The sequence below is a fragment of the Xenopus tropicalis genome, chromosome 3 (assembly GCF_000004195.4).
Source record: "Xenopus tropicalis strain Nigerian chromosome 3, UCB_Xtro_10.0, whole genome shotgun sequence".
Lineage (NCBI taxonomy): Eukaryota > Metazoa > Chordata > Amphibia > Anura > Pipidae > Xenopus > Xenopus tropicalis.
In genome coordinates, this window is record NC_030679.2 from 79,553,411 (window position 1) to 79,574,774 (window position 21,364).

At 34.4% G+C, this 21,364-nt stretch overlaps 1 protein-coding gene across 1 annotated transcript in view; it reads right to left on the bottom strand.

Annotated features, from left to right (window-relative positions):
- cacna2d1 (calcium channel, voltage-dependent, alpha 2/delta subunit 1) overlaps window positions 1–21,364 on the bottom strand; it is a 309,871-nt gene that overhangs the window by 62,255 nt on the left and 226,252 nt on the right. Inside the window, 4 exon segments of the mRNA NM_001097269.1 lie at window positions 1,104–1,193; window positions 2,130–2,179; window positions 5,165–5,243; window positions 19,307–19,411. Of these exon segments, the coding sequence (NP_001090738.1) occupies window positions 1,104–1,193; window positions 2,130–2,179; window positions 5,165–5,243; window positions 19,307–19,411 (324 nt within the window).

Here is a 21,364-nt window from a genome sequence, read left to right on the forward strand (position 1 = left end):
ATGGTTGAAACCTGTCAGCCAGAATAAAAATCATGAAAGAACAAAAACAAAACGCATTCTCTTCATTAATACTGTTAAGTGTTAGGATTTCCTGCAAATGTTTACATTGGGGAGGGAGAAAAAAAAGATAAGCGGCATGAATGTTCAAAAAAGGCTTAAACAGAAGTTTGGTTATATGGTAAGATGAGTGTCAGGCTTTCAAAAGGTAGTCACTATCGTTGCTATCATTAATCATTTCCCATATACATTTCAGATGGTTCTAGCTATTTTTAGTTAGCATTAATATTGTGTTACCCTTTTTATGAAGGTTTACTTTTTTACAAATATTTCATGTATCCAGCAGTCGTCTACACCAACTATCTCCTACATATCACATTTGCTTTTGTTATTTCTGCTCTAAAACAAATATTAGTAGTGATGGGCAAATCTGATTGAACGACGCTGGAGTGCTCATGATTATTGGAAATATATATATATATATATATTTATTTGTGCTTGAAGTTCTGTACAGTAGAACAATACATTAATAGGACAAATAGGGGGTCAATACAATAAAATAAATATGATTACAAAAATAATTACCTTTAAGTTTAAAGGGATTCTGTCATGATTTTTATGGTATACTTTTTATTTCTAAAATACACTGTTTTTATAGCAAATAATTCACTTTACTATTTAAAATTTTATTCTTGAACCAACAAATGTTTTTGTTTAGTAATATTGGTGTGTAGGCAGCCATCTCAGTGCATTGTGCCCGAGTCTGGCTGCAGCACCCTGGGAAATAAAGAACATTGCTAGCCCCATGTGTGATTTCATAATTAAATATAAAAAAAGATCTGTTTGTGTTTTTGAAAAATGGATTTCAATGCAGGATTCTGGTTGAGAAGCTTAATTAACTGATGTGTTTTTTTTTTTTTTTTAAAAATGTTTTTCCATGACAGTATTGCTTTAAGTGCTCAGTGTTTGAGAAAAGAAGAAGGTGGTCTCTGCCCAGTACAGCTTATCCTCCAAATACAAGTGTATCTTTTTATGCCCAAGCTTCTACTGCACTATTAAGCTATTAAGCTGATTTCCAACATTTAACAAATGTATATTGCTCTTACCAATGCATCTAAGTAAACATTTGTCCATTGAACTTGTTTTGCTTTATCTCCAGCCAGAACCATTGGCCTTCCAAGGACATCTAAATACTCCTGTAAAAGATTCAATGAAATAAAGAAACAAATCAGTGTCATTGTATTTAATTAATATAATTATAAATAAATATTATATTCAGAAAAGAGATTGTTGATGCTGAAAGTAAAATATATCAAGTATTATAAGTCATGTAGTGCCATATAGCATTCTATTTTTAACCACAATCAATATTAATGTGTGAAGGTTTATATAAATGTTTTCTTAAAGTTGGTTTAATAAGAATGACTTAAGAAATCCTCAAAACAGTATAACCAGATAATGTTTGTGATTTGTGTGCATTTGTTTGGTAATTGCAATAATTAACTGCATTGCAAAAAATCTTGCAGCCACCTGCAATTTTAACAGCTACTGTTCTGTTCACAATTGTCTGTGTCAAGTGCCCCACAGAGAGTAATGAAACCTAATTATTGCTACATTAAGTAATGGCTAAAATGTACTGACCAAGTCAGCTATCTAAATTAGAGCATCTTTTCATACAGTACTATTGCTAGAAAACCTGTTTTATATGTATTGTGAAATCATGCTCGACTGCTTTAGCAAAAAAAAAATAAATGATTTGTATTTCTGTTACAAAATGACTTAAGTCTTGCAAAGTCTTATTAGTGTCAGAGTGTTTATGTTACGGCAGCTGTTTGCAATTAATACATGGAGAACTTTAGGTCAAAATGGGCAGCTGTGTTTAAAGCTATCGTATACTTTATTTACATTTTAATAGCCTATTATATTAGCCACACATGTGCACCTATCACTGCCTGTTCCAAACACTCTGCTATTCAAGTTATGAAAAACTAAATAAATATATACAGACACAAAAGTGATTTCACATTGTATAGAAAGTAAACGTGACTAAATGCATTAAAAGAGCAAACGCATTATAATAAGTACATATTAATTAACTTGTATTCTTCTGTAAATGTACCAATAATACTAACTTGCGTGTTGATTCTTATTGCTCCAATAGATGGAATCTCATAGTAGAATCCTGTAACAAAAACAGTTTGGAACATGTTACATAGTTAAATTATTTTTCATAAAAAATGCATTTAACAAGTTCTAGTGAAATGTGCCACTTGAACAATTGTTGTATAAGATGGTCAACTACAAAAAATCCTGGGTATTAAGTTGGCTATACACTGTAAGATTAACGCCAGAAAAACGGTGTATTCAAAGTGTGTGCCAGATTTGACACCATTATTTATGATGGATGAATGCCATATTTTCACATATTCACATCGAGTGGCTGCTTCAGTTTACAACGGATATTTACACAGCGGTACGCAATAGCTGAAAACCATATACAGCTTGATAGGTGCCCCATTTTTTACACAGTCGTGCCTAGTGATGTGTAGTGTATTTGGTCATCGTTTTTTTCACACAGCATAATAAATAGGCCCCTTAGTCTACCTATAATTGCTTCCTTGATTACTGTAAAGAACTGTAAGCCCCACAGGAGAAAAGCCCTGTATAAATAATTCCCATTCCCTATATTTTTAAGTAAGGGTGCATGTTCTTATTTAACAGATATTATACTAGTGTAGTGTTAAAACCCCCCAAATGTTTTTAATGGTTTTCTTTAATCAAAAGTGATTCAAGTCTATAAATGTAATATGTTTTATTAGATTTATCTCAGTGTATAACTGCCAAATTCCTGCATTCTACAAATGACAACTATTCTTGTACAGAAGATGTGAGTAGATTAACAAAGAAATCAGCAGAGAATGAACAATCTGACTTCTGGCCTGTCATTAAAACTTTGATTAAAAACATGAACTGCTATAGACATCCTAATATTATTTATCTTTAAACATTTACAACAATTCATCAAAGCGCATGAAAGAAAATGCCAAGTGTAAAGCAAGTACTGGGAAAGTTATAGAAGGAATATAGGAATAATATCACAGGTATTACACTCAAATTACTTAAAACATTTTTGCAAAAACATTTCATCACACTTCCCTGTCCTATGTTCTGCTTAAAACTACTTTATTAGGGTATATATCAAATACATGGGGGCTGATTTACTAACCCACGAATCCGACCCGAATTGGAAAAGTTCCGACTTGAAAACGAACATTTTGCGATTTTTTCGTATGTTTTGCGATTTTTTCGTATGTTTTGCGATTTTTTCGGATTCTTTACGAATTTTTCGTTACCAATACGATTTTTGCGTAAAAACGCGAGTTTTTCGTATCCATTACGAAAGTTGCGTAAAAAGTTGCGCTTTTTTCATAGCGTTAAAACTTACGCGAAAAGTTGCGCATTTTTCGTAGCGTTAAAACTTACGCAAAACTTTGCACCTTTTAAGTTTTAACGCTACGAAAAATGCGCAACTTTTCACGTAAGTTTTAACGCTATGAAAAAAGCGCAACTTTTTACGCAACTTTCGTAATGTATACGAAAAACTCGCGTTTTTACGCAAAAATCGTATTGGTAACGAAAAATTCGTAAAGAATCCGAAAAAATTGCAAAACATACGAAAAAAACGCAATCGGACTCATTTCGACCCGTTCGTGGGTAAGTAAATCAGCCCCTTAGACTTAATAGGTAATACAGCAAAGTAATATTTTTGTTTAGTGGAAGTGAGCGGAACTTCACAGATATCGGATTGATCTGATCGTTGAGCCCTCAGGGCATATTATCAAATCACATTGATGGGATGCAGGCCATTGGGTTGAGGACCTCATCATAGGGCCAATGCGATCTTTGTCCTGCCCGATTGACATCTGAACAATTTTTGCCCAGATACCGGTCAGTAGGCCCATCTGAGGGTATCATGCACTGGCCGATAAGCTGCCAACTCTGTCAGCAGCTTTTATTGGAATGTGCATAGCCACCTTAACGCTAGGAACTCTGTTTTAGGATGGATTATCATTACATTTGCTAATTATTGATTACCTTTTACAGTTTAATCAAATCTATTCAATTTATAAATAACCTGTCCTAATATATGATTTTCTTTTTATGCTTTTGATTAATATGATTAACCAAAATGGTTATTAATTATTTAAAAAGGCCTGAACAGTAGAAATTGCATAGGCAAGCAGAGTGCCTGAACTGCAGGAATTTTTCAGGCAAGCAGATAAAGGGACTTAAAAGAATCAATGACTGATTTAAAAAATGAATAGATTTTGTCACCTCTGAACTTTTGTACTATTTTTTGAAAATGTGTAAACTGTGTCTAAAACATTCATCCTATCCTAGGAAAACTGTAGATTTATTATTGTCGCCCATTTGGAATGAATAGGTCAGCACTTAAGTAAAACCTTGGTAGTCTTAGGCTTTATTATCTTTACCTGAAGAATATAAACTAAACCCTGTTGAGCTTAAAGTAAGATACATGGGCAGTGTGCACTGGAGTCAAGCTGGTAATAGTATTTTTTTAGAAAAGACAGTAGAAGGTCAAAAAGACTACAGTCTGTCTTCTTCTAAATGCACAAAGTAGTTCATAGACATAAATAATGGTCTGTTGCACTGTTCTAACCCCTCTACACACCAAGAAAGCTGTCCCTTTTCAATCCTTTTAGAACTGAGAAAAAACAGACTTGTACCAGCAGGCCTTGACCTTACTGCTAGAGGAAAGCAAAATGATTGCATTATAAATTAGTGGTTTGGATTAACTAGATTTTAACTAACTAAGCCAAACCAAAAAGGATAACTTTTTAAAATTTCATTTTTTGGATGAATTTTTTAAATACTGTTTAGCAATGTTAGCTCAGAGAGAAAAAATACATGTATTTTTGCACTTAGGTAAAAAATAAGTGGAATTAGTATGATGAATTTATTACGTTTTGTACTATTTCTATATAGTTAGCCTTTAAAGTATGACTTTAATGCATCTTTTGGCTTGTTTGCAAAAAATGCAATATTTATTCCTATATACCACATCACAACGTTAAAACAACTATGCCTTGCAATCTTCATCATTTGTATGTTTAAAACTTTTTCCAGTGTCCGTGTGGTGTGTTACCTTTATTTTGGCAAGCCATCCACTGAATAGGTCCCTTGTCATAATTATGTTGCCCAACAGAAAAGGTGAAAACACGAACCTATGAAAAAAAATGCCAAATAATTTAATAACAAAGAAACAATTGATTGCATGGAGGATATTAAGTGCATTGAAACCTAAATGAAAATGTTTAAATTTAACTTCAAACTTCTACTTTTCAAAACCAACATGTAGTATTAAAAAGTTAAGAATGTGTTTTAATCCAGGAAATTCAAACAGTGATAAACGTACCAGGGTACTTTTTAAACCCTTGTTTATCTTTGAACTATTTCCATTTTGGGATTTTTTAAACCTTCCATGCTTGTTGTTTTAATTAATCCATAGAGGCCTACATACACTACAGTATCCAAAAGGGTGGGGACGCCTGCCTATCCAACATAGGATTTCAAAACTAACAGTTTTAATATGAAGTTGCTCCCGTCTTTGCTACTAAAACAGCCTTTATCCTCTGTTTTTCTGGAAAGCCTTTCCACTAAATGTTGGAACATTATTGGCAGGATTTGCTATCAGTTTATAACACAGAGTTTGGGTACTGATGTTGTGTTCAGGCCTAGCGGTAAGTCAGTGTTGAATGAATGTCCCATGTGATCATTTAAGTTGGGAATATTACAATAATAGGTTTGCACACTCAAAAAACAAATACATACACAGTGATATTTGCCCAAAAAAGAAAAATTCTCCTTTATAAAAATATGGGGCAGATTTATAAAAATTTGAGTTTAGAGCTTAATACATATAAACTCACCCATGTTCTCTCCATTCCCATGGTATTTTTAGAAGCATATTTATAAAATGGTGAATTCTATCTTTCACCCATTGATAAATATGCTTCTAAAAATCCCAAAGGAATGAATAGAACATGGGTGAGTTTTAATGTATTATTTTCTAAACTCACATCTTTAAAATCTGCCCCATAGTATACAGGTTTCAAAAATATATATCGATGCAATCAATTATATACAAAAAATACATGTATGTATGTATGTATGTATGTATAAGCTGCCCTATATGGAGGTACTTTTGGTTTTTGCACCTCTTTCTTAAGTTAATATATCTATTACTTGTACTGGTGGGCCCTCCATTCATCCAGAATCTTGGATTTTTGAAGTTAACGACAGGCAAGTCCAGTGATGTTCTATCATTACCAGCTTAGCAAATCAAGTCTGTATGGACCCATTGTTTGTTCAAGCCATTTTGGTAAAGAATTCTTATGAATATTCCAAATTCTTTATTTTGAGCATTTTATGACATATATACTCATGCTTACACATAGTACAAATAATTTTTAAAATTGTCTCTGTTATTGCTAATACCTATGTTAGAAGCCATACTGTACTATTTACCTAATGTAATTTCCCTTTACAGGTTCCCAGTTTAACTTGTAATAAGAGTGGTATCAAACAGGGCACAATTTGCATGGAATCAGTATTTTCTCCCTATGTTTGTTTGCTTGTATACATTTATATATTCCCAGTACATTATTAGTACATATGGGGGATCAAATAGCATTTTAAATACATACATAAATGAAACAATTATATATACTTTCAAAGATCTAGTCCCATTTATTAAGAGGCACAGAAAGAAGAAGGTCTCTGTCACAAAAAAAACTCACAATCTAAGTGGAGAGCATAAAGAAGCCTATAAGTGCTGGCATTTGCAATGATTGAGGATTTGGCCCATAAATGTAAATACTGAATGAAATATTGTACTACTGCTACTCCAAGAGAATTTCAATTTAGTTTTGAACATGCTGACTAGGATTGTTTTAAAAAGAAAGACCAAGGATCATGTTACACAACATCATGCCCTTCTGATGTACGATCAACATATTGCATTGGCATATAGGATTGCAGGATAATTGATCAAAGCAGCTCCTTGATCTGGTATACTAGTTTGCCAGTAAGGTCAAAAACAACCATACTGTCCAAACAAATCTGGGTATGCATGGCAGTTCTGTTGTTCAGATATTCTGTACAGTTGATTTTCATAATCAATATATATCAAGGTCCCATATATATATAAATATATATATATACAGCAGTGAAGAGATCCGCACTCACAGGTCTTATAGAATTAATCTGGTGTTTATTGAGAAGACCAGATTAATTCTATAAGACCTGTGAGTGCGGATCTCTTCACTGCTGTATCTAATTCTTCACTTGGACCTGCACCCAGGCTATTGTGACCCGATTGACGTGAGTGCCGGCTCTCTCCTGATGCATATATATATATATAATATTTCATAAATGGAAAACAATATTTTACAGCTTAACAGATTTAGAAATAGAACTGACTAATCATTACATGATTACATTACATTATGAGTAGGTGAAATAGGGATGTATTGTATTGTATTGTATTTATGAAAGGGTGAACACTTACTTTCATCCTAGTGTTAGTTTTACTCTTTGATAAATATGCCCCATAAAGATACTTTGTACTAGTTATGAGCAAATCAGTCCTGTTTTGCTTCATGAAAAAAAAAATGTGAAACAACATAAATTCATGAAACACATTGAAGTCAATGGGCATATTTTCACAGCTACTTTTTCCATACCACACAACTTTTTTGCGCCCATTGGAGTCTATGGGCATAATATTTTGCTCATCTCTAGTTTGCTTTTAGCTTAAAAGACCAAATGCTGGACTTTTTTTGCAACATAAAGTGATCAATAGACTTAAATATTTAGATTGTAAGCTCTTTTGGGTAGGGACCTCTTCACCTCTTGTATTGGTTATTGGTTGCCTTGTATGTAAATCTGTATGTACTGTATAATGTATGATTAAATACTGTGCAGAACAGCCTACAAGGGAACAGTCACAATCCATTAAAATTCAAGCCAGCTGAGTGACAAATCATGTGTAGAATAATAAGACTGTCAGCTTTGGTAAAAATTAATTACCTTTAATCTTTCATTTTAGTGCTGAGCTATATTTAAAGGCTTACCATAAAACAGATCTGAACTTCTGCTGTTTTACTGGACTCTGAAACAGTCACATGCTTGACTGAGAACACAATTCTTTTCTGCTGTTGGATTCTGGCACAAATAGGATGTATGTTATATTACAGGAAATATTAATCTTTAGCTTACAGGGCCATGAGAAAAATATATCTGCTGACAATGATTAGCAAAAGCCCTCAAACAGCAGTGTCATGAAATTCACAGTCACAGATTTATAATGTTACAAATAAAGTTTATATTTAAAATGTGTTTTTTCATTTTATTACTATAATTATTAAGATTGTAATTATAGTAATGACTTATGTCAATTAAATGTACGAAAATTACAGTCCATTAATCATACATTCAAAACAAATGCAGACTAGGGCAAGAGGTGAGATAAGATCTTCTACTCTAGGAAAAGATTGAAAACAAGAGAAACGGTATGGCTTATCCCCCACACTATCCTCCTGGACCTTATCTCAGCATTCACTTTTTTTTTTTAATTTTCTTACTATTAATATATTTCTTTTTCTAAAATTTTAAAGCCACCATAAAACCTTTTTAACTCCTACTCTCATTATATTGGACTGCTCTCTTGTGTAGGGAATGGGTTCCAGGTTCTGCTCCATACTTTATATAAGTGTATATACATACACATAGTGCCAATGTGTGTACATATATAGTTACATAGGGTTGAAAACAGACCATCAAGTTCAACCCTTCCAAGTAAACCCAGCACACACAAACCTATACTTACCAATCTATACACTCACATGCATAAACCATATATATCAACATCAATACTAACTGTAGGTTGTAGTATCACAATAGCCTTGGATACTATGCTTGTTTAAGAAATCATCCAGGCCCCTCTTAAAGGCACTAACAGAATCTGCCATTACAACATCACTAGGAAGGGCATTCCCCAACCTCACTGCCCTCACCGTGAAAAACCACCTACGCTGCTTCAAATGAAAATTCCGTTCCACAAATCTATAGGGGTGGCCTCTGGTGCACTGATTGTTTTTACGGGAAAAAAGAACACCCCCTATCTGCCAATAATCCCCTCTAATGTACAGGTACAGAGTAATCATGTCCCTATGCAAGTGCCTTTTTTTCCCAGAGAAAGCAACCCCAATCTTGACAGCCTAACCTCATAGTTTAAATCTTCCATCCTCTTTACCAGTTTAGTTGCACATCTCTGCACTCTCTCCAGCTCATTAATATCCTTCTTAAGGACTGGAGCCCAAAACTGCACTGCATACTCAAGGTGAGGCCTTACCAGAGATAGATAGACAGATATACTCAGGGCTTATTTGTCATGCTATGCAAAATTATTCAGTCTTTCACTTTCTGCTGCTTTTTATGTCTTCATACAAACAATCACTACCATTCTCAAAAAAGATTCAATTTGCATCCCTGTTGTTAGAAAGGCCTATTTACAGCTGCCTGGTCCAGCATCTCACTCACAACTTCATTCTCAATCCCCTGCAATCAGGCTTTCACCCAACAAAATCAGAAAGTGAACTCACCAAACTAACCAATTATTTTTTCCAGGTAAAGTCTAAGGAGCACATTTACTAATCCACGAAGGTCCGAAAAGCGTCCGAATGCGTTTTTTTCGTAATGATCGGTACTTTGCGACTTTTTCGCGAATTGTCGCGACTTTTTCGAGCTCTCAATACGAAAGTTGCGATAATTCGCGAAAGTTGTAATGGCTATGAAAAAGTCGCGACAATTCACGAAAGTTATAATGGCAATGAAAAAGTCGCGACAATTCTCCAAAGGCATAATGGCAATGAAAAAGTCGCTACAATTCTCCAAAGGCATAATGGCAATGGAAAAGTCGCGACAATTCACGAAATTTGTTATGGCTATGAAAAGTCGTACCGGTTACGAAAAAGTCGCGACAATTTACGGGAAAGTCGTAACGGCAACGAAAAAATCGCAAAAAATACGAAAAAGTCGCAAAATGTTCCTTTTCCAATCCGAATTTTTCTCATTCGGATTCGTGGATTAGTAAATCAGCCCCTTAAGGTCACTATTCCATACACATCCTTCTAGAGCTCTGTGCAGCCTGTGGTGGGGCTGTAACGTGACAATCTGTGATTGGCTAATTGCCACATCAATCTAGGAACATCCTGCATAGTTTTCCAAATTTGGAAAACCGGGCAGGCAATTTTGACATGGACAGCCCTTCTGAAAACCGGGCCGTACCTGTCCGATCCTGGCCTCATTCCTTCTGACCTTTCTCAAGTTAGATACTGCTGTTCTGCTATCTCCTCCTGGATGTCACAGCTCCCACTGAATCTAATCTCTCAAACAGAATTTATTATATTTTTTCCATATTTGTCCCATGTACTTCAGGTTTCACTCACAGTCAATAACATCACCTTTCAATCAACCACAGAGATGCATTGCCAAGAATCATCATAGACTTCAGTCAGCATTTTACACCACATATTCAAACACTCGTAAATCATGTTGCTTTCACCTGTGCAACATTGCCTATATATGACTTTACCTCAGATTAGATACAACTACAACAATAATTTAGTCTCTTATTGTTTTCTGCCTTGACCACTGAAACTTACTCCTTGCAGGTGTTTCACGTTGCCTATTCCAGTTGCAATCTGTTCTAAACACTGCTTCTCCTCTCATCATCTTATCCCCTTCCCAACTGCAAGATTTCTCTCTGGCTTCTGCTTGACTCTGGAACTCTCTGTCTCGAGCTACAGTATCCGACTATCCCCTTCCTTCCAAATGCTCCTAAAGACTCAACCTGTTTAGACAAGTATATTCAATGCATTTTGAGTGATCAGATATTAGCTTATTGTAAATTACCAATTGTTTTATCTTCCTTTTGTATCGTAACCCTTTCATTTGTGTAAAGCGCTGCGTAACTTGCTGGTACTATATAAATAAATGATGATGATACTGTAATAGACTAAAGGGAACATGGTTCCTACAGTTGGACAGAGAGAAGTCAGTGATTTTTGTTAGATGTGTATGAATATGTTGAGTTTCTATTTTATGGGATCTGAAAGATCTAAATTATGAGAAGGCATCCCACATAGACACCATTTTAAGCAAATAATTTACATTTTGAAAAAGTATTTCCTTTTTCTCTGTAATAATAAAACAGTACCTTGTATTTGATCCTAACAAAGCTGCTGAACTTTTTCTTATATAATAAGGCCTAATAAACTAACAAGTTTTTTTTTCCCCTAAACCCCATATGAGTTCCATAACTTTTGCTTTTAAGACTTATATTTTAAAAAAAGGGAGACATAAATGATGTTATGCTATGTAATCACATACTTTAACTATCATTGTCACTGAGAATAATAAAAGTTATGGCCTGGAACACAACATTTTAACTAATAGTGACATTCCCCGTGATGATAGCATTGAAAACTTACTAGGAAATATTGTTAAGCTATGATATATTTTACAAGAGTGCAGATAATTAAATCCCCTAGGCTCCAGCCATGATAAAATTGCAGCAAACTATCAAGCACAGATGAGTACCAGGTTATAGCTTTTTGTGGCATACTATTACCAAATGTCACCATATCTTTTCAGGGAATCATACACTGAGATTGGGAAATGGTTTGTACAAATCGAGTATAGACTATCATGGATTCCTTTCACTATTTATATTTATAATTCTGAAAGTTCAGATGGTGTTTCTGCACCTTATTTACATATGCCTAACTAACTGAGTCAATATAACATGAACATGTATGTATGTATGTATATCTTTATTTATAAAGCGCTACTTATGTACGCAGCGCTGTACAGTAGAATTCATTAAAGAGATACTGACACCAGAAATGAAACCTTTTTTACATCTGTCATAACATTGTCTTTGCATGTTATTTATAATTTTGCCATAAAAGTATTTGTCAAAGCTTTTACATTCCCTATCTGATCCCACATGTTTCTCTATAAGGGGGCGGCCATATTTGTCCAGCAGGGGGCCGTTAGCATTAGAAGCTATAACTGACAGGCTGAGAAGGGACAGTCAGGCTGGCAAAACAGTCAGGTTTAGAAACTTCAAGCAACAATTACTTACAAAAGCAGCCCTATCAGCAAAAAATGATCAACACAACCTATAGGCAACTTTTTATGTAGATTCATACAGTATTTTAAAAAGTTGTTTTTTCGTGTCAGTATCACTTTAATACAGACAGGGGGTTAAAGATAATGGATAAATACAAAGTATAACAATAAATACAAATAAATACAAGGTACAGTTGCAATAAGAGTCAGAAACACAAGATGAAGGAGGTCCCTGCCCTGTAGAGCTTACAATAAGAATCTGTGTTTTAGAAACCAGTAAATATTTTATGATACATAATTTGTTCTCTATCTTATTAACTGCATGCAATAGTTGGATCCCCAGAGCGATGACCCTTATTCTAAATAACCATAAGGAAACACAAGCTCTGTTACCTATACAGAAGTAAATTTTACTGTTCTCCCTCAAGAGACTTTCTAAAGTTTGTGCGTGATGGATAGTCCAACTGCTGTATATCCGCTTGCCTGCATGATATTTTCCTGTATAATTTCCTGTCTTTTTAAAACTTTGCACCAGCAGGTGTTTGAAAGCTCAGTTTAATAGATTTGGACTTAGAAGGACTCTTCTGCATCTGGTTGCTTTTCATATCTTTTCATTTTGCTAATACTGATTAATGTGACAGATAGTTTTACAAAACACAAGTAATTTAATGTTGGGTAAGATTCAGTTCAATCTCAAATGTATAATTTATCTTAAAAGAATATATTATAATGAAAGAAGGTTAGGAGAATTTGTCATGATTTTTTTTTTCTCAGTGGACTAAAACAATGAAATAGAGAAGGCAACAAAAATACATTGGGGAAAAGGTAAGGCAATACTTCACTGAATAATCTGTGGCTACTTCATATTGTGAACAAAAATGTAGTATTATAGAAGAGGAGGAAGATAAATATGAAGAACATATTTAACTGATTTGCTAGAAAGCAATGCTGCCATTGGTCTTTATATTCCTGCCTTTAATTTTTTCACTTTCAATGGATCCTTTCTCTAAAATGAACGTAATAAAAATTGATTGAAGTCACAGGTAGAGATGTAGCGAACTGTTCGCCGAACTTTTGTCGATGTTCGCCATTTTGGGTTCGCCGCGTTTTTTTGCCTCGGTTTTTTCGCTTCGGTTTTTCGCCTTTGCGTATACATAGGAATAGCTTGCGGGGTTTTTTTGGCGTTTTTTTGGCGTTTTTTTTACAAAGTATTTTTCAGATAAATTTTTGCCCTTGATCCCCCTCCTGCATGCCACTGTCCAGGTTGTGGCACCCTTTAAACAACTTTAAAATCAGTTTTCTGGCCAGAAATGGCTTTTCTAGGTTTTAAAGTTCGCCTTCCCATTGAAGTCTATGGGGTTCGCAAAGTTCGCAAATATTCGCGAGTTTTGCCGAAAGTCCGCGAACGGGTTGCCGAACATTTTTGGTGATGTTCGCTACATCCCTAGTCCATTTTAAACTGCAAACATCATAATCTGATCTCATATTTCTCATGATCAGTTAAACTGGTTCAGAGTGAAAATGTAATGCCCTTTAACATCACATTCTGCAGTGTCTTATGACAAATATATAATTTCCTCAAGGACTGGATCTTTCTGTTTGAAAGCAGTGGTTGATGCCACCACCTACATAACTACTAAAAATTTTAGGGAAATTTTAGGAAATTTGATTAATGTTAAGGTCTCCATATTCTAACAAAAAACATTGCTCAACTTACTATGCATTTGCAATGCACCAGAAACATAAGGAGTATTATGGTTATGCATATTTATGTTGAAATGTATGTGTTTTTCTTTTAATAAAAAAGAAATTGTCTAATGTATTAGATTTAAAAATTTACTTTTACAAAACTGAAATGCTTTTAAATAGTACTTTTGAAGAGTACACTATTTAATTTTGTGTCTCACTGCCACCTTGTGGCATTTAACATAAGCTATCCTTGGCAAAAAAAAAGCTCAGTAAAATGGAAAGACAACAGAATTTTTTTCTTTCTGTGCAAGGAAGTAATGTTGGCAAAAACGTGGTCATTTAGCCACTTTAGACTTTTTTTCAATGTTTAAATTATTTCATTTTTATATGCCTGGCATAAAAAAAAATCAACAAAAAACTAAGTGCCATCAAACCCTAACATTTTCCAGAATAACACTTAACATCAGTAAATACACGTGCTGGCATAGAATTCTAATCTCTCTTTACATATGTTATCAGAGGATGTCTAGTGTTGCCCTTGCTATTTAATGTACTATTTCAAGCCTGCTCAGTTGGCTACATCCGCATGGCATCATACAATGCACTAAGCTACAACCACTATATCGGTCCTTTAGACAAGATTATAAACACAATATTCATTCATTGCAGAGTTCACTTATATTAATACAAGCGAAAATTTGTTATTGCCAATACTGTAACAGCATAATTCAAGAATAAGATTCAGATATAAAGTGATATTTATCTAAAATGCATATAAAGTAGTTAATGACCATAGTTGAAAGTAGTTATCAACAGAAGCAGAAAATATGATTGTAAATAGAATTAAGATACTGTAGACACAGTTGGAAATTAAAGGTAAAAAAGCAATTATTAAACTGGGCAATCTTTAAGGATTCCCAGCAGTTTGCTGTTTTCCACATTCATCAAAGTGTTCCTGACTGCTTTGCTCAACCAAACACTATTCTGATCCATGGGGTGATAAAGCTCAATGCTGCACAGCACCTGCTCTCAGCACTGTTACCTCTCTGATGAAAATAGCATGCAGTGTAAAAGGATTCGGACAATTATTTTCTGCTCTGAAAATAAATCGTTCTACCATGGGAAACAAATGGTTAAGTCCAGATGGGTCAAAAATGCCACAAGCAGGAAGGATCATTAACACTTAGTAAATCTTTCTAAACTTTTATAATTGTCCCCTCCTCTTTAACAAGCAGAAGAAGAAAAATAGTTGACAAATAGAGTGCTTTTGTATGCGACGAATCATTGGAGTGGTTGAAATGTGTAGCAAATACAGACTTTATTCACTAATAAATTGCACCTTACACTTTGAGGTGAAATGTGCACCAGTGAAATGCATGGACATTTTAGAAACATACATAAAAATGCAGGTACAAATTGCACAATTAAAACAAATTGTGAGAAGCAGGTGGTAAACTCAGGCCATTGGTGAATTAAAATACAAAGATGCTCTGGACACTTCTTTCAGAACTAGTCAGGTGTGGCACATGAGTAGCAATACCTGTATCGATAGTAATAAGTGCCACTGTGTGTAGATGTTATTCACTAACATATTGCATTTAGAGGTATAATATTCACGAGGGTGCTTTTTATTTTTAGCGAAAACCTGCTTGTGAAACAAAAATAAACATGAATTTCGCAAAACAGAACAGGCACTGTTTTCTGGTATCAATTTACGAAAATACAAATTGGAGAAAATATTTTCTTCCTAATAACCCAACATCTATAATTTCTTCTGTACAGGGATGGATTTATGTAAAAAGTCCATTGATAATTAATTATGAAAAATTATTTTTACATTTATTTACCTGGGATTATTAGGTATGAATAATAACATTGATATTTATAGAAACTTTTGTCATCATCTCATTGTCACTGAGTATGGCAGTCCCTTACTTATTTCCTTTACTGTTGATTTTGAATGCACAAAGAAGAGATATGCCTCCGGCATTTTGCATAGATCTTTTTTATATTGCATTTGATCATTCAAGGCATTTTCTCACTATTGGCAGTAAACTTTTTCTGAACCAGTCTCTCTTTTTTTTTAATTTCCTTTCTTGTGGGACAAACAATGTATAATCATCCTTATAATTAGGATAATTAAGGAGTGTGGGTCCACCCTTGATTCCTCCCAACACTCAGGGAAGCTTTCATGAGGAAAGGTGAGAACTTTACATAAAGCTGCACTTGGGGGGAAGCAAAAATGCCTTAAAGGTTTCCTGCTCTGGTAACATTAACACTGGGTGTCCAGGCATTCACAAATTAAAATAACCATGCATTTTAGAAGTACATTTTAAGCTGTGCAGATCATTAAATTAATCAAACTACTGAATGCTGGTTTCATTACCTCCAGACATCTGGATTTGAAACTTTTGTCAGTTTCAAAAAAAAGATTAGCAATTAATTTAGTAATTCTGGCACATTCCAGGAGCATATGGCTGAACAGTCCTTACGGTTTCCATACTCAATCACACAGCGGGAATGAATAAGTTCAGGTTTTTTAGAACAGCCATTTGCTTTAGTTTTCTATAACTAGGTTAAGTGATATATCATAAACCTTCTTGTGCCTGATGTAACACATTAGTCTGGAATGGTCCTAAATGGAGATATTAACTACTTCTATAAGTAAAATGTTAGCAGAGCATATAGAGTAAGCCTTCCAGTACTTATAAGTAGAGAATTGTGGAGATTTAAAGTGGCTTAGCCTCCCTTCACCTCAAAAAGCCAACTTCTATATATTCATAGATAACTACACATTCTTCAGTGTAAACTGTGCTCTTTGCTTCCATTTTGTTTCTGTGTTCCCCTTTACCATAATCGCCCAGGTAAAAAAAAGAATGCTTGTATTCGCATGGTCTCATATGTCCGTTTGCATATGAGACCATGCGAATACAAGCATTCTTTTAAGATACAGTTTGCTGAACATTTTGAAAAATGCTGCCAAAATAATGTTCAGCTTCATATTTTTGGTTTTGCACTTAAGTTTGTAAAATGTTTAGTTTGCCTAATCTCTGGCTCAGCTATACACAATTTAATAACAACATTTGCTGTACGAAGGGATATGACTGCCTGTCAAGTACAATTTGTCATAAGGATTTGAAAAAAATGTATCAAATTTTTTTTAATTGATTTTATTTCTGGTGTGTTTGAGTTATCAGTGTGTCCGAATGTATCATTTCAGTAAAATGTGGCAGTACCTTGTATTTCATGTTCAGTTAGTTAGAATTAAAAAAAAGTTTTTGTCAGAAAAAAATCTGCAGCTTGACATGGTACTCTAAAGGTGGCCATACACGGGCCGACTATAGCTACCGATATCGGTCCCTTGGACCGATTCGGCAGCTAATCGGCCCGTGTATGGGGAGAGCAGAGCGGCCTGGCCGACCGATATCTGGCCTGAAATTTAGAAAATCTGGTCGGATCGGGGACCGCATCGGCTCGTTGATGCGGTCCCCGATCCGACTGCCCCATTGCCGCCCACATAATCCGATCGTCTGGCCCCAGGGCCAAACGATCGGATTATTATTTTTTTTTACCTAAATGGTCCCCGATATCGCCCACCCGTAGGTGGGGATATAGGGGGAAGATCCGCTCGCTTGGCGACATCGCCAAGCGAGCGGATCTGCTCGTGTATGGCCACCTTAAGGGGGAGATTCACTAAGACTAGAACGCTCTGAGTGTATTCTTTCCGATTTTTTCGCGGCCGCGCAAAAAAATTCGGAAAGGCTCTGCCGCTGTTTACAATGGTCAGTACGAAAATTTTGTGACATTCGGATCGCCAATACGATATTATCGTGAGTAATACGATTTTTTCGTAAGCATTTTCGGGATATTTGCAATCTTCAGAAATTTTTCGTTTCCAATCCGAATTTCTCCCATTTGTGATTCGTATTCGTGGATTAGTAAATCTGCCCCTAAGTTTCTGGAAAACCCAGGTCTCATAATATAATGTTACCATTCTTAGGTACAGGTATGGGATCTGTTATCTGGAAAACTGTTATCCAGAAAGCTCCGAATTACGGAAAGCCCATCTCCCATAGACTCCATTTTAATCAAATGGTTCAGAATTTTAAAACTGATTTGCTTTTTCTCTGTAGTAATAAAACAGTACCTTGTAATTGATCCTAACTAAGATATAATTAATCCTTTTTGGATGCAAAACCATCCTATTGAGTTTAATTAATGATTTATTGATTTTTTAGTAGACTTAAGGTAAGGAGATGAATAGTCTTGGTCCCGAGTATTCTGGATAATGGGTCCTATATCTGTACCACTTAATAATTGTCTAAGACATATTTTTATAAATGTTTATATAAGAGTGCTATAAGTAGCGATGAGCAACATTTTTTTAATACTTTACATGTAATCAAGTATAAAATTCTGGTGTGAAAATAAGTGTTATTTTGAAGTAGAGGCAAAGGGCACCGGGGGGCTGGTGCTCTTGTTGAAAACTCCACCAGCCCATGGGGTACTTCTGAGTGATTACCTACTTTGTGTCGGGTGCTCATGTGCTGTAGAATGAAAATCCCAACTCTAACAGTCAGAAGACAATCATCTCTGTGGTGCTGGCTCAAAAATATCCTGGTTTGGTGCAGTTTTCTACTAACAGGAAAACTCACCTGCGGTATTAGGTAAGTGATTATAATCATTGAGGGTGCCGAACGTGTCACCCCACTAGAGATATATTTATTTCACCTTTAAATACATTTTTTAGGTTTACTGAATTTGTAAAAGATTACACTAAGGGGTATATTTATCATGCTGTGTATAAAATGAAATTAAACATTACAGGTGATGTTGCCCAGGGCAACCAATCAATTAGATTTTAACATAAATGTAGCATTGATCAAAGGTAAAATAATATATGTACACATATTTATAATTAGCACAATCAGCTCTTTGTAATGGATTATTTGTACAAACATAAAATGTGCAGCCATCAGTTGATTAATGCTTATAAGGGGTTATGCAATATAAGGTGCAACATTTGCTACAGTTCTTATCACCTATAGCAAGAAACCAGCATGTAGCATTTCATTGTCATCTGTTTATAGATAAATATTTTGTTGGTTACTATGGGTTAATGCACCTGGGTGAAATATGTACCTTTTATTACATATGGGCGATAGAGAACATATATTCAGTATCTTCAAAGAAAACATTGTTCACACAATGGTAAAAACTGTTTGCACTTTGCATACTGTTTTCAGTGTTGATTTGTATCACACTCCAACATTTGTTGTTAATTTGGCAAGTTTTTTTTTTTCTATTTACAACTTTTATTGCATTCTCCCATAGGCCATGTTTTAGAATATAAATATTCTTGTACACGTACATGTTTTTTTCAAAACCAAAGAAGACTTACAGTTTTATCCTTATTGTAGGCTTCAAATGTTTCTTTTGCCTTATCCTCCCCTCCATCAGTGAACAGCATGATTATCTTATTACAGTTCGCACGTGATACATTGTGCTAAAAAAACAAAAAAAATTAAATCAAAAATGTAAACAGCAATTAAAAGGTTTAAAAAAGGTTTCATTGGTCTTAACACATCTTGTGAGCAGGGACAATTTGATAAATGTTTTGTCTTTTAAACCAATACTATAATGAAGTAATGTATATAACAAATCACAACAAAATTAGCAGATCAAGGCCAGAAGATGTAAAAGTAGACCTGTCAAATAAATTCTCAGGTTAAAAATAAATTGCCGAAATGGCCATTTAATCCATTAAAAAGAAATTGTCATTGATACTATATCTAAAAAAAATAAAACCGATTAAATGGTCCTTGTGATTGACTTATTTTTCTTTTTAAAGTGAAGCTATGATCAATGTTAAACCTGCTTTTATTGATGCCTTAAAACCATGGTATGGCAGTTAAAGGGGTAGATTACTTTACAATTAAGCAATATTCCAAGACAACTCACAATTGGTCATTTATTTTTTATTTTTTGTGGTTAATAAAATATCAACATTTTTGTTCCTCAACCCTCTCAACACTTGAAATTTCAACCACTATCTAGCAACTGGGCAGCAATTTAGAAATCAGAACTGAAGATCAATAGGAGGGGACTAGAAAAGAAAGTCAGCAATTAAAATAAGAATAGTGATACAAATCAAGCTCAGAATCCCATTACAACCATTTCTAAACTCTTTTAGTTCTTTATATTTTTGGTTATATCCGGGTGACACTTCTTAGATTGTTTTAAATGGTGAGAACAACTGAGGACCCCTCATCTGTAACTCTTACCTGAGCTCTCGATTTTCTCATTCTACTTTACCATTATTTTTACTGTCTACAACATTCCACTTTCTCTATTTCTAATTCACCTTCATATTCTCACTTCCTTTTTCTATTCTCTATTTGCACATTATGGTTTCTGCACTCCCTTTTCTCTCCAGATCCATATGATTCTCTTTTTATCTCCCTACACCTTCATTTTTTCACTTCACACATCAACCTCTTCCTTTTTCTCTTCTTCTCTATCCATTGTCTTCCCAGTTTTCTAAATCAGTTTTGACAAGTAGAGCACAAATCTCCTTGTTTTTTCTTTTTGTTTCACTCAGGTCATGATTCTATTAGGTTTATTGCTCCCTAAACACAGACTCTAAATTACATCCTAGCTAGCTGGCATGATCACTTAATGTAACATGGGAAAAAGAAGACTCTTTTAGAATGATACACCATTAGAGTAAAACATTAGAATTCTATGTGTTTCTCTGCATTCATTGTTACTAATATACACACGTAGGATTAAGTATAGGCACCATATTCAGTAACGTAGAACTAGGTTTTCTGGTTGATTGAACAATTTTCTCAGGTACTGGAGAGAAATATTAAAAATTGCCTCCAGACTTACCAGATTTGTTATGTTACTGATGTAAGGTTTCTATATTTCTATATTCAGTCTTCCACATACAAACATTTCTTATAAACTGGAGAGAAAAGGAAGCACTACACATCTGTTTCATTTATAGCACAAACCCAACTGTACATCATTTGTAAATTTATTTGCTGCCTAGGGAAACCAGTTTTAAGTAACATTATCCTTATATTTGTCATTGTAGCATTTTTTACAGGTTAATCTGAAGACAGATTTTTTTTTTTTAACAAAAGCTGAATAGCATTAGAGGCACAGAACTTATATGAATTTACATTCTGATGTTTGTCACATTATTGAAAATATTATCAGATCTTCTCCAAAGATACATACAGTATATTACATTCAATTTAAGAATATCAGTTACACTCTACATCCATATGCCTGTTTTATTGTTTAACGAAATTTAATATTTATTTTTACAATGCAGCTGTCTTGGAACAACATATAGGAAGTTTAATTATCAATTATTTAGTCATACTGGGCTGATTTCCTAAAAATTCTCTTGAGCAGATAACTCTCCAGACCTTTATTTCTGAGACAA